The 13,337-nt window shown below is 43.6% G+C and overlaps 2 protein-coding genes across 11 annotated transcripts in view; both read right to left on the bottom strand.

Moving 5' to 3' along the window:
- The window catches only part of erbin (erbb2 interacting protein), a 41,763-nt gene extending 39,553 nt beyond the window's left edge, over positions 1–2,210 (bottom strand). For 2 of the 5 annotated variants that reach the window (XM_061799264.1, XM_061799265.1), the window contains exon 1: positions 1,547–2,207. The gene's annotated coding sequence lies outside the window, so the exon portion shown is untranslated. Of the gene's footprint in view, positions 1–1,546 lie in introns of all 5 variants that reach the window. The other 3 variants (XM_061799267.1, XM_061799268.1, XM_061799269.1) reach the window with 2 other exon arrangements.
- A 1,571-nt stretch (positions 2,211–3,781) lies between these two features.
- nln (neurolysin (metallopeptidase M3 family)) lies at positions 3,782–13,305 on the bottom strand. 6 transcript variants are annotated; one of them, XM_061800094.1, is made up of 12 exons: positions 12,565–13,305; positions 10,163–10,311; positions 9,984–10,091; positions 9,153–9,255; positions 8,931–9,094; positions 8,696–8,831; positions 7,698–8,064; positions 6,456–6,657; positions 5,471–5,657; positions 5,266–5,394; positions 5,040–5,176; positions 3,782–4,112 (listed from the first exon to the last, which is right to left on the bottom strand). In XM_061800094.1, the coding sequence occupies exons 1-12, from the start codon at positions 12,872–12,874 to the stop codon at positions 3,963–3,965; spliced, it is 2,142 nt and encodes a 713-aa protein (XP_061656078.1). In that variant the 5' UTR covers positions 12,875–13,305; the 3' UTR covers positions 3,782–3,962. The 6 variants fall into 6 exon arrangements, 4 of the variants coding, with proteins under 4 accessions (XP_061656078.1, XP_061656079.1, XP_061656080.1 ...); XM_061800095.1 differs by having other exon boundaries at positions 9,984–10,088; XM_061800096.1 differs by having other exon boundaries at positions 9,984–10,085.
- Positions 13,306–13,337: the final 32 nt, after the last annotated feature.

The following is a 13,337-nucleotide window of genomic DNA, read 5'->3' as shown; positions in this document are numbered from 1 at the left end:
ATGAGTTTTTCTCAACACCAACGACTTCTTCAATGAACCTAACGGACATATTTTTGTAAACATCAAAGACCAGTTAGAGTCCTCAATGAACCTGATGCATGTTTCTGTCAACATCAATGAACCGAACTTTTTGTAAATACCAAAGACTTCCTCTTCAGTCTTCAAACAAACTAAACAAAAGAGGCTGGAATGGAGATTTGGAACCTAGAACCTCTTGGCTGTGCGGCCGCAGTGCCAACTAATCCTTCACCGTGCTACGCAGACTCAACGCTATCGCTGTGAAAAGGAATCAAACATCCAAAATGAAGCCATGCGGTTGACAACGTCCAAGTATTATGGGATGGCAGACGTCAGCTGGAGGCAGGCTTCTTCTCCCCGGTGGAGATGCAACACGTGTCCGCCCTCTTTGGTCAGGGGTTAATTCAAGCGGGTCAACTTTTTGGATCCCGGTGGCCGGACGCCAGCCGGCGTTTGCTTGCAAGGAGGGGGTGCGAAGGTGGAGGGTTTCACGCTGTCACAACAAACAAAAACTCTTCCAGCGGGCCTCCAGTGAAGCAGAAGGTCTTCCGTGTTCCTGCGGAGTTTTCCTACACATTCCCAAACACTGAGGTCGCAGATTAGCCCCGCGTTCTCCACCAATCTTAAATGGATTCAATGACACCGGCTAATCTTATTAGTGGATTGGTCAGAAACTGAAAACGCACATGAATGTGACGGAGAAGAAGAAAAAACAAGAATAAAAAGAATGCAAACAATAACAACAAGAACTAGAACAACTATAAAAAGAAGAAATAGAACAAGAAAAAACAAGTTTACGAAGAACAAGAACAAAAACTGGAAGATGAAGGAGGAATTATAAAAAGGAACAAAAAGGAGAACAACTAGAACATGAAAAAAGATCAACAACGGAAATAACAATTGAAAAAAAAACCACCAACAACAAGAAAAACTAGAACAACAATAATACAAAAATAAACAAGAGCAACAGGAAGAGCAACAATGATAATGAAATGATCAATTATACGGATAATACAAACAAGAAAAAATGAACAAGACAAACAAGACCAAAGCAAAAACAAGAAATAGAACAAGAGAAAAAAAAGAACATGAAAAATATTAGAACAACAAAAACAAGAATCAGAACACAACAATGCGCCAGCAGCTGAGCATGTTTATGAGCGACCCTGACTGGCACCGAAACACAAATAACTCCAAAAATAATTCAAATAACTCGAAATGTAAGCGTATGTATGGGACACATTTCGTGTAATTCCTCTTTAACGTTGCAAATTGGCCATCCTGTACAGTAGCCGTTCCCTAAAAACACAATATAATTTTGGACACCATTCAACTCACAGTCATCAACAATTAAAACCCAAATTAATGTAACAGTCAATGTTACCACTTTGGCCTGAAAATAAAAATTAATTCAGCTATGTACGGAAGTCACTTGCTGTTACCACAACGCCGCTGCTAGTACGGTTAGCATCGTTAGCATACCCGACGAAGGGGGACGATAAAAGGGGGAGGGGGGGAAACAACCCACCTTGATGCCTTCCAGGCGTCACTATGTCCACCCGTGATGTCCACACACGATTACAGTCCAATTTGACGCCGAGAGGAGGGCATTCAGTCGGCTAAAGAAGTCAGCATCGCTCGACAGTACTGACTGGTTTCGAGCTAACGGCGCTAACAGCCAGCCCCCCCCCCCCACGTACGACTCCAAACTAGCCGAGTGGGTTCATATCGGTATAAAAAAAAAAAAAAAAAAAGCTGTGTTAAAGTTATGAAAAGTCACACTTGGACGTAAAAGAATGCTTTAAAAATGGACAGGAGTGGGGCTAAAAAAATACTGGTTTCAAGTCGGAGGAGGAGGAGGAGAGGTGGGGGGGAATCCAAAATGTCCACACGATATTCAGCGAGGAAATACAAAAGCGGCTCGGTCGAGTGGAAGCTTGTCGTCCAGTGAAGAAGAAGAAGTATGCCGCGCCCAGATGTTTCCACTCATCGTCTCCTCCACGCGTGGGGCGACTTCTCTCTCCGTGGGCCGATGTAGCAAAGCAGGGTCAGGTTAAAAGTCCGCACGCTAGTCCTCCTCGCTCACTGAGCACCGAAGCCCCACGCCGACTCGTCGCGCCTCCTCCTCCCGCAAACAGTGCAGCGTCAGCCCGCGTCCGTCTCGATGCCTTCCCGCTGATTGCACCGGCGCTGGCTCCCGCCCACAAGCATTAATTTGTAAAAAAAAAAACACACACATATGCAAATTATATGCAAAACAGCTGATTAAACAACAATATAAAATGGTAATCATAAATGTATCATGCGCAAGATAATCATATTTAGACGACGTTCTGTCGGAAAGTTCCACGAAATATAATAAAACCAAATGTAAAAAGAAATTGAATAATTTTATTCTAAAAGTAATTAGCCTTGAAGACAATACAGTATTGACAAAAAATATATTTTTTAGTCGTTACCGAGAAGCGTTTGGAATGCAATGGCGCCACCTAAAGGACAGCTCGTCTTCTACATGAATGATCCCGATGACAACTTTCTCAGAAATTCAACAAAACATTAAATGATCACACACTCATGACTCATGAGCCTGTTTTTTGCCCGTTCTGAACCTATTATTCACCATTGCGGTGGTGTAATGTATTATGTAACTAAATAGGCACTTAAATAGAACCTGTCTGACAAAATGAAGTTGGCCAAAAGAGCTTAAAAAAAAAGCCGCAACAAAATGCCACGAGCCAAAGGAATTCAACAACAGATGAGAAATAAAGTAGTTGACTTGACATCTGTAAATTTGCAATGGGTTACAAAGCCAGTTCTAAAGCTTTCGGATTCCAGCAGAGCCATTATCTTCAAACGGAGAAAACATGGAACAAAAAAAAAAAGAACATCATACCAACGGTGAAGCATGGTGATCGTAGTTTGATGGTCTGGGGCTGCTTTTCTCCTTCAGGAGCTGGACAACTTGCAGGGATTGATGGAACCATCAATTGTGCTCTTTCCCAGAAAATTCTGCAGGAGAATTTTCGGTCATCAGTTTGTGACCTCAAGCAGAAGCGCACTTGGGTTCTACAGCAGGACAACGATCCAAAACACACCAGCAAATCAACTTCTGAATGGTTTAAAAAAAAAAAAAAAAGGTTTTGGAGTGGCCGATTCAAAATCTGGACTTGAATCCGATTGAAAGGCAGTGGGATGACCTTAAAACGGCAGTTTATGCTTGAAAACTTTCCATTTTTGCTGAATTCCAAAAATTCTGCAAGGGAGAGTGGGCCAAAATATCTATACAGAGATGTGAAACACTCATTGCCAGTTATAGAAAACACTCGCTTTCAGTTGTTGCTGCTGATGATGGCCCAACCAGTTATTAGGTTTAGGAGATATTGATCTGAATAGATTTATTTTTCTTTAATAAATGAATTCACCATCTAAAAACTGCATTTTATGTTTATCTTTGTCTGGTATTTACATATTTTTGATGACTAAATAAAGTGGGGAAACTATGCAAACAAAATAATTTGAGAAGGGGGCAAATACTTTTTCACAGCACTTGTATGTTTGTAAACTCAAAGACAATCTAGTCGTCAATTAAGCTGATGTGTTTTTGTAAGCGTTTTCAGTGACAATTCCTGTCCTGCAGGGCTTGAAATGAAGAATCTCCATAAAATTAATGTAAATAATAGATAAATAGTAGTATAAACTATACAGTGAATTAATTAAAATGAAATAATAGATTGGATAGTTCATATGATTAATAAAAATCAAGCATGTCTGTGAACTTTACTCGGAATTTCTTTTTGACAAGCGTGTACAAATTACACATTACAAAAACAAATTCACAAAAAAAAAAAAAAAGACACACACACATGCACAGATTGCACAAAGAAAAATCATAAAACACACACATACACATATACATTGGTGTCTCTAAACATTCCCAGCATGCATCACAGTGCAGCATCTGAGTGGCATGTGAGCCCCTTGCAGCGGAAGAAGGCGTCCAGGCACGGTGCTCGGCCCAGGAAGCGTTCCAGCATGTCCATGCCGTCCGCCGAGCCTCCCGCCTCCAGGATGACCCGACGGTACTCTTTCCCCACCTGCTTCACAAACAGACAATGATTGAAGAGCATGTACGTGTTTTTGTAAACATGAAAGACAATCTATTATTTCGTTGACCTCATTTGTGTTTTTTGTAAACATCAGACTAGTTAGGATCATCTTAATTTAATTACGTTTTTTTTTAAAATCATGTTTGAGTAAACAAATACCATGTACAGTTTTTGTAAACACAGACCCTCGTCTTTAAAGGTTTTTTTTGTAAACATCAAAGATCTAGTCTTCATTGCTCTATTTTGTTGTTTTTTAAACAACTGTAAATACAATGAAGTCTTCAATTAACCTAATGTACATTTTTGTAAACATCAAAGACAAGCTAATCTTTAAGTACCACATCAAAGACAATTATCGACTAACATCTTTTTGTAAGCAGACAATTTAGTATTAAACATTTATTGGGACATCAAAGATGATTGTTACAGTAACCATCGGACTGATTAGTTCTCAATTACCTAACGTACATATTTTGTGAACATCAAAGACATTTGTCTTCAACAACCTAACATACTCTTTTCTAAACGTTTTGTGAACATCAAAGACAATTTAGTCTTTCCTGAAACGAACAATTTACAGTCCTCAGTGAAACTAACTTACCACGTTTGTAAACACAAACGACAATTTTAATGTCCATTTAACCTAAGACGTGCATTTTTTAAAAACATCAGTTTTAAATGCTTCCTCAATTCTTATGTATGTGGTTTTTGTAAACATTCGAGACAATCTACAGTACTGAAGCTAATAAATATTTTTCTCCACAAAGACAGTTTTGTATTCCCTTAACCATGTTTTCATAAAAATCAAAGAGAATTGGGTGTTAAATTAACCTAACGCACACATTTTTGTGAGCATCAAAGACAATGTAGTAGTCAGGGAATGTGCAAACGTGAATGTTTTGGATTGGAACCCACGTTTGGATTGAGGATCCCTTCCTTTTTAAAGCGGCTGAAGTAGATGTCCGTGGAGTAGACCTCGCTCCACAGGTAGCTGTAGTACTGGGCGTCATACCCTCCCGCCAGGTGGTCGAAACTGGCCATCATGTTGGTGCCTGTGATCAGAGGTGGCAAAAGTACATACGCTCTGTACTGGGGACAACAGAACCTTCCACGAGGGGTTCCCCAGAGATGACCCCCGGACCTTCTGTAGCGGGAACGCCCAGAACGTCCCGGCAGTGTTTGGCGAACACAGCGGCCGAGTCTGCGGAGGAGCTGGTGTGCAGCGACTGGTCCGCCTTACTGAGGAGCACCTGACGCAGGTTCATCAGACCTGAAAACGGAGGAGCGGAGATGTCACGCTTTGCGGAGTTCCTGTTCGGGTTTTGCCAATCGAGCGCGGTTCCGACCCGTGTTGGCCACCCTGGACGCGATGAGCTTGTCGAGCAGCGCCTCCGGGATGGCCGAGCCGTCCTTGTAGTGGCGGGACATTCTCCTCAAAGGCTCCTTCTCCCAAACCCAGTTCTCCAGCATCTGGGACGGAACCTCCACAAAGTCCGACTCCACCATCATGCCGCTGAATTCCGAGAAGGTGACCTTTTTATAAAAATCTGACTTTTAGTCTTTTATATACATCAAAAACAACCGAGCGTCTTCGATGTTTTCTATCCCGTTTTTTGTGAATACAATTCAGTCTTCACTTGACCCAAAACAATCTATAGTCTTGAAGAAAGCTAATATATGTCTTTTTGCAAATATCAAAGACAATCTAGTCTTCCATGACCTAACATAACCCGTTTTTGTCATAAATACAATTTAGTCTTCCTAATGTACATTTTTGTAAAGCTCAACGATATCTAGTCAAAGACCCAATGAATGTGAAAATATCAGTGACCAACTATGTACCGGTAGATGTTTTTGTAAATATTGGACAATGAATTCTTCAATGCAGCTAACATGTTTTGTAAACATCAAAGACAAGCCTCCAGCGGCCTAACCTAACCCGTTTTTTGTAAGTCAAAACAATGTAGTCGACAATGAACCTAATGCATGTGTTTTATTTGTAAACATCAGACATCTGGTTTTCAACAACCTAATGTGTTTTTGTAAACATTCCAAGACAATTTGGTCTCGCTAACGTACGGATCTTCGGGAACATCAAGGGCAACCGAGAGTCTTCAACAATTGAACGAACCCATTTTTGTAAACAAAGCCATCGACAAGATAGAACTCTCAAACTAAGTCAACTTAGTCCTCAATGAACCTAACGTACTTGTGTTTGTAAACATCAAAGGCAAATGAGTCTAATTCGGACTAAATTCCAATTGGGTTGTCATTGGTTACAAAATGGACAAATTCCCCACACACCAATTTTTTCCCCCAACTTGCGTTCACCTTGGAGCAGATCTCGTGCATGACGTGTCCAAACTCGTGAAAGTACGTCTCCACCTCGTGATGCTGCAGCAGCGAGGGCAGACCCCCGGCCGGTTTGGTGAAGTTGGCCACCACGGCGGCCACCGGGAAGCGTCGCCTTCCGTCGGGGCCCTCGCACCCGGGCTGCAGAGCAAAACACGCCGCGTGGCTGTACTTTCCCTCCCTGGCGACGCAGATGGGACGAAGTCACATATGTACGTATGTATGGCGCGGTACCAACTAGCGATTGGCATTTTTCCATTGGCCTATGGCGGTAGTACCAGGTAGTAAGTAAGGTTTCAACTCAAGTCAGGATCAGGGTTTCAAGCCAGGATTTCTAGGGCAGAGTTTTAAATTAGGGTTTGAAGCGCAACTTGGTGTTTCAAGTTTGAGTTTCCAATTAGGGGTTTCAAGCCTAGGGTTAGGGTTTGAAACAAGGGATAGGGTTTCCAATGAGGGTTTCAAGCCAGAGTTAAGGTTTGAAGCCTATGTTAGGGTTTCAAGTTTCAAGCCTGGGTTAGGGTTTCAAATAAGGGATAAGGTTTCAAATGAGGGTTTATGGTTAGGGTTTAAAGTTAGGGTTTCAAAACAAGGGTTTCAAGCCAGAGTTCAGGTTTTGAATTCAGGTTTCAACCCATGGCTAAGGGTTCAAATTAAGAGTTTCAAAACAGGGTTTTAAGCCGGTTGGGGTTCTAAATTAGGGTTTGAAGCATGGGTTAAGATTTGAAGTTGAAGTTTCAAATTAGGGATTCAAGCTTGTGTTAAGTTTTCAAACAAGGGATAGGGTTTCAAATGACCGTTTAAAGCCATTGTTAGGATTTCAAGTTGGGATTTGTAGTCTGGGTTAGGGTTTCAAATCAGGTTAAACAGGGTATATGGCGTTTCAAATGAGGGTTTTAAATTAAGGTGTCTATACATAATTAGGATTTGAAAAAAAGGGTTTCAAGCTTGGGTTAGGGTTTCAGGTTAGGATTTCAAAATAGAATTTCAAGTAAGAGTTAAGGTTTCAAGTTAAGGTTCAGCGTGGGTTAGGATTTGGAACATGCAGTAGGGTTTCAAGACTGGGCAAGGCGTTCAAACAAGGGCTAAGTTTCCAAATTAAGGACTCAATATTGAAGCTAGTGTTAGGGTTTCAAAACAAGGGCTTTGGGTTTCAAATGAGGGTCTTAGGCCATGGTTAGGGTCTGCCTGGGGAAGGAGATGGCGCGGAGGCTGAGTCCCCACCTGGGGTGCAGGTCCAGGTAGAAGTGTCCCATCTTCTCGTGGGTGTGCGCGTCGTGGGCGGCGTACACGTGGACGTCCCGGTGCCACACGGGCGCCGCCTGCACCCGGCTGAAGCGCAGCCCCAGCAGGTCCCTGTAGATCCCCAGCAGGCCCTCGGTGACGGCGTCCAGCGGGAAGTACTCCACCAGTTTGTCCTTGTCCACGGCGAACTGGCGCCGCTCCGCCCGGTTCATGTAGTAGGGCAGGTCCCACGCACTCAGACGCCCGTCGAAACGGCGACCGTTCATCAGGCACTCGCGCTTCTTCAGGGCCAGCAGGTACTTGCGCTCCCGCGCGCCAACCGGCTCCAGCGTCTTCTGGAGGCCGTCTGGCGTGGAGGATTTCCAACAAGGCTTAGGCTTTCAAAGTTGGGTTTTTTAATCTGGGTTTTCAAATTAGGGTTTCAAGTCAGGGTTAGGGTTTCAAAGTAGGGTTTTAAATAAAGGTTAGGGTTTCAAGTCAGTGTTCGGGGTCCAAAGTAGGGTTTGAAGTGAGCAAGTGAGGGGCCCAAAGCAACATTTTAGACAAGGGAAGGGGTTTCAAATTAGGGTTTCGCATCAAGTTAGGGTTTCAAGATCGGGTTTTATTATGGTTAAAAGTGAGTGTTTGCGGTCCACAGTAAAGTTTTAAACAAGGGTTGGGGTTTCAAATTAGGGTTTCAAGACAGTTTAAGGGTTTTACAATATGGTTTTAAAGAGTTGGTGTTTCAAATTCCAGTTTCGAGTCGGGTTTCAAAGTAGGGTTTTAAAGAAGGGTTGGGGTTTTAAATCAGGGTTTAAAAGCACGGTTCCAGTTTCAAATGTAGGTTTCAAGACTGTTAAGAGTTTCAAACAAGCAGTAGGGTTTCAAAAAAGGGTTGAAAGTTCAAAATTAGGATTTCAATCCAGAGTTAAGATAGTAGTAGGTTAATTTGGAATGTTGGGTTAGTAAGTTACTCAGGTAAGTGAGTAGTAAGTTACTTAGGAAGGCGTCCACGTTGGTGGCGTTCTTGGCTACGTTGACCTCCAGCACGTAATCGGCGTGGCAGCTGTAACCCAGCAACACCGCCACCTCCGCACGCAGCGAGACCAAACGCTCCAGGATGATCGTGTTCGCCTGCCAGACGATGAGGGTGAGGGTTGCGGGTTTTAAAATAGGGTTTAAATCAGGGTTGTTGTTTTTTCTTTCTTTGTCTTTTTGCCGTCCTCCTGTTACCTCTTTGCACCTGCTGTGAAACGCCGTCTCCATCTTCCGCCGCGTCTCGGGATCGCGGCAGCGCTTCATGACGGGAAAATAGTGAGGATAGGCCAGAGTCACCTTGTACAGACCGGAGCCCTGATCCACATCCAAACCCGACAGGAAGCTCTCAGCCAGACCGTCTAAGTGCGGCAAAAGACAGTCAAGGTTCGTGTGTGTTGTGTGTGTGTGTGTACCGACCCAGCTGCTGCCGTGAGAAAGGCAGGAAGGTGTTGTCCTCGTTCAGGTTCTTGTTGAACTCGATTGAGAGCTCGGAGATTAGCTTGGACGTTCTTTTGATTTGCTTTGGGGAAAAAAAAGTTTCAAAAGGGGGGTTAGGGTTCAAAGTAGGGCTTCAAAACTGGTAAGATTTCAAGTCAGGGTTGTTGTTTAAGACACGGGTTTCAAGCAGGGGTTCAAGTCTGAGACGTTCAAGCCTGGAATTAGGGTTTTAAGTAAAGTTTAGGGCACAGGTGTCAAAGTCAAGGCCCTGGGGCCAAATCCGGCACGCCACCTCATTTTATGTGGCCCATGAAAGCGAAACATGTGCGTTGACTTCGTTTTTTGCTAAAATACATAAAATGCCAAATTGCAAATAGTCTTCACTTTTAATAACGTTGAGATAGCAAGCATTTTTTTTGTCACCAAGCCCCTTTTAAAATAAGTTCAATAAAAGTTTCTCTTTTTTATTTTATTTTTTTTTACTGGCATCCGATTTAAAAACTAGTTATCCATCAATTTGTTGTGTACATGTAATAAAATATGGGGCTATCATATATTTGATATGGGTTCGCAGTCATAGCGGCCCTCCAGAGGAAACCGTAACTATGATGTGGCCTGGGACAAAAATGAGTTTGACCCCTAAAATTTAGGGGTTCCAATTAAGGTTTCAAGCCAGAGTTAAGAGTTTCAAGTTAGGGTTTCAGGCCTGTGTTAGTGTTTCAAAGTACGGTTCTAAACCTGAGTTAGGTTTTCAAGCCAGGTTCGATTAGAAATGGAAAGGAGAACAAACAGTATGTAACTTGGCGTCACCTCTCTCATTTCTGGACATAGATGGAGTCCGTTCCTCCGGCCTGTCGCAACCAGTCTCTCCAAGAACCTTTTTTCCTCGGCCGAGGCGTTTTCCGGAAGCTTCTTCTCCTCGCATGAAAGCGTGTGAAAGGGATGTCACTCGCGGCGGTCTTAGCGCAACGGACCATCTTTGAGACTACCTGCAAAGCGACGATTCTGAGGAAGACGTCCTCCCTCATGCTCAGCTCAACGTCCAAGTCGCACAGACGCTTGTCGGCCTCCGTGCTGGCCAGTCGCACGGCCTTACACGGACTCACGTACTGCGGGAAGTCCAGAGAGTGACGGCATGCTGCGGACGGACGACGACAAGCCACAAGGAACATTTGAAAACTTGAAACATTTAGATTCTCGTGTGTGTGTGTGTGTGTGTGTCAGTGTGTGTTTCGGATACCGTGTGTGTCATGTAATGTGCCTTGTGTACGTGTCTGTGTGTGTGTGGTGTCGTGCACGTTGTATATCGAGTCTTGTGTAATGCCTATGTATTCTAGGGCCCAACCGATTAATCGGCCAGGCGATGTGAGGAGGGGGAAAAAAATAATCTGATTTTTGTAATATTGTTTTTTTTACACATTACAAAACAAAATATTCAAACATTCCTCCCAAAAAAAATCCAGCAAAAATTTGGCCAATTTCTGCTGTTTCTTTTTCTTTTTTAACATTAACACATTACAATACAAGATAATTAAACAAATATTCCTCAAAGAAAAATCAGCAGAAATACAGAAAATAGTATTTTTTTTTTTCACGTGAAATTGTTTTAGGGTCTTCAAACACACTTTTAAAACAATACACACACATTTAACAACAGAATATAGCAAGTGAGAGAGCGTGCAAGAGCAATGGATTAAAAAAAGGAAGAAAATATCAAAAGTAATAACACATACAGTACAAAAATGTACTGTAATGTACATATAACAATGTATGAGTGAGCTGAATGGTAGTTAGTGATTGTTTTTATTTTTTTTTACCTAAAATGGTAATCGCCAGCGGCGGCACGGTGACCGACTGGTTAGTGCGTCTGCCTCACAGTTCTGAGGATCGGGGTTCAATCCCCGGCCCTGCCTGTGTGGAGTTTGCATGTTCTCCCCCGTGCCTGCGTGGGTTTTCTCCGGGCACTCCGGGTTCCTTCCACATCCCAAAAACATGTAGGCTAGATTAAATGACGACTCTAAATTGCCCGTAGGTGTGAATGTGAGTGTGAATGGTTGGTTGTTTGTATGTGCCCTGCGATTGGCTGGCTCCTGCCCGATGATAGCTGGGATGGGGTCCAGCACGCCCGCGACCCTTGTGAGGAGAAGCGGCTCAGAAAATGGATGTTGTGTACATAGTGTTTTGTAACATGCTACGTAGTGTTGTGTATATTGTGGTTGTAGTGTTTCGTTTTGCCTTTGTGTTGTGTATTTAATGTATTTGTATTGTAGTACGTTTGATAGTATTGTACAGTAGTGAGTAAGTTGCATTTGTTGTGTTTCAATTGTCTGTACGTTGTGGAAGTGTGTATGTGTTGTGCAGGGTATGTAGTGGGTTGTGTTTGTAGTGTTTCACATTGCATGTGTGATGTATACTAAGTGTTGTGTAGTGTGTTATGTCATTTGTTTGTTGTGTTTCGCATTGTGTGTGTTTTGAAGTGTGTTGTGTATGTAGTGTTTCGTCTTGCGTGTGTCTCATGTACTGTACGCCGTGTGTGAGTTGGGTCTGATCCCGATATTTGGCAGGATAAAATTTCAATTGCCGATTAATCGGCCAATTCATTTTTAAAAAAACAAAAAAAGTAACTAACTTTTTTTTTTTATCCCTCAACGCTTACAACAATAAACATGAATTACAGCCATAATATTTGACTCTTTTACAATACTTTGAGGCGGCACGGTGGCCGACTGGTTAGAGCGTCAGCCTCACAGTTCTGAGGACCCGGGTTCAATCCCCGGCCCCGCCTGTGTGGAGTTTGCATGTTCTCCCCGTGCCTGCGTGGGTTTTCTCCGGGTACTCCGGTTTCCTCCCACATCCCAAAAACATGCATGAATTGGAGACTCTAAATTCCCCGTAGGCATGACTGTGAGTGCGAATGGTTGTTTGTTCCTATGTGCCCTGCGATTGGCTGGCAACCAGTTCAGGGTGTACCCCGCCTCCTGCCCGATGTCAGCTGGGATAGGCTCCAGCACGCCCGCGACCCTAGTGAGGAGAAGCGGCTCAGAAAATGGATGGATGGATACAATACTTTGACTGTTTGTATTTGTTTAACTGTTTAAAAAAATCACAACAGCACTAATTTTTGTTGTTGTTTTAATGTCCTTTGTCTTTTGTTGCAATGTGGTCTTGGGTTTATAAAAAAAAAATTGTCGATTCAAAAGGGCTAATATCGGCCGATTAATCGGTCGGGCTCTAGTATGTAGCATTGTGTACTGCGTGTTATGTAGCATGTCCTACAGTCTTGTGCGTGTAATGTGAGCCTTGTTTAGGATGGTTGTGTCTCGGCGGAGGTCTTTGCTCGACCATGTAACATTTTAAGCCAGCGGGACATGAATAGTATGTCCGGGCTTACCCGCGTACTCCATCTTGACATTGGCGAGTGCTCTCAGCGTGTTTTCAACAGAGACGGCGTCCACGTGGACTCGTCCAATCTCGTCGTAGACCTTCTTCACTCGACCGATCAAGCGCTCGGTGTCTGCGAGGATGTCCTCCGCCGACCGGTCCCACCTTAGCGGTGGGGTACTGCTAGCGTCGTCCCGTGCGGGACGCAGCACTGCACCGTTGAGGATGGTCATTCTCCACAGAGTGTTGGGGTCTCTGCACACAGTGACGGACGCTCCGCTCGCACGCGTTTTATGTTGCCCATCCTGCAGGCGACACATTCCGGAACATCGCTCACGGCATTCTTTCCGTGCTAAGAGGCGAGCGATCCGCGCCTCATGGCGGGGTCGGGTTGCAGTCAGACGTCGAGGAACACGACACCTCGTCAGGACTGCCAAAACTTAAAAGAGGCGGTCATTAAAGGATAACCGCTGATTAAATGCAACGACGTGTTTACACACAGCAAGCTTACACGCTAGACAAATTACTATTAAATACTACCTTAAACCCTACATCACACACCCCATAATGACTACAATGCACACGCACGCACGCACACACACACACACACACACTTGACCTTTAACCTTCAAGTTCACTAGCTCATGCTACTGTGTCATTCCATGCGATGTGAGTGCATGTTTTATAGTGCATGTTCTGCAGTGTGTTAGTTACATAGTGTTGTGCACTGTGTTGTGTGCGTGTGTTATTTAGTTTTTATATTGTGCAATGTGTTGTAAGGGT

This window comes from Phyllopteryx taeniolatus, chromosome 15, assembly GCF_024500385.1.
Source record: "Phyllopteryx taeniolatus isolate TA_2022b chromosome 15, UOR_Ptae_1.2, whole genome shotgun sequence".
In the NCBI taxonomy this organism is placed as follows: domain Eukaryota; kingdom Metazoa; phylum Chordata; class Actinopteri; order Syngnathiformes; family Syngnathidae; genus Phyllopteryx; species Phyllopteryx taeniolatus.
The sequence above is the reverse complement of the archived record's forward strand: the minus strand, read 5'-3'. Positions and strand labels throughout refer to the sequence as shown.

What these genes read in the sequence shown, in the direction of transcription:
- nln (XM_061800094.1), bottom strand. Translation starts at nt 12,874, where the DNA reads ATGTGTCGCCTGCAGGATGGGCAACATAAAACGCGTGCGAGCGGAGCG. An exon ending in TGTCAAGATGGAGTACGCGG is followed by an intron (nt 10,312 to 12,564) that starts GTAAGCCCGGAC and finishes GTCCGTCCGCAG; the next exon opens with CATGCCGTCACTCTCTGGAC. An exon ending in GGGCGTTCCCGCTACAGAAG is followed by an intron (nt 5,177 to 5,265) that starts GTCCGGGGGTCA and finishes CTCTGATCACAG; the next exon opens with GCACCAACATGATGGCCAGT.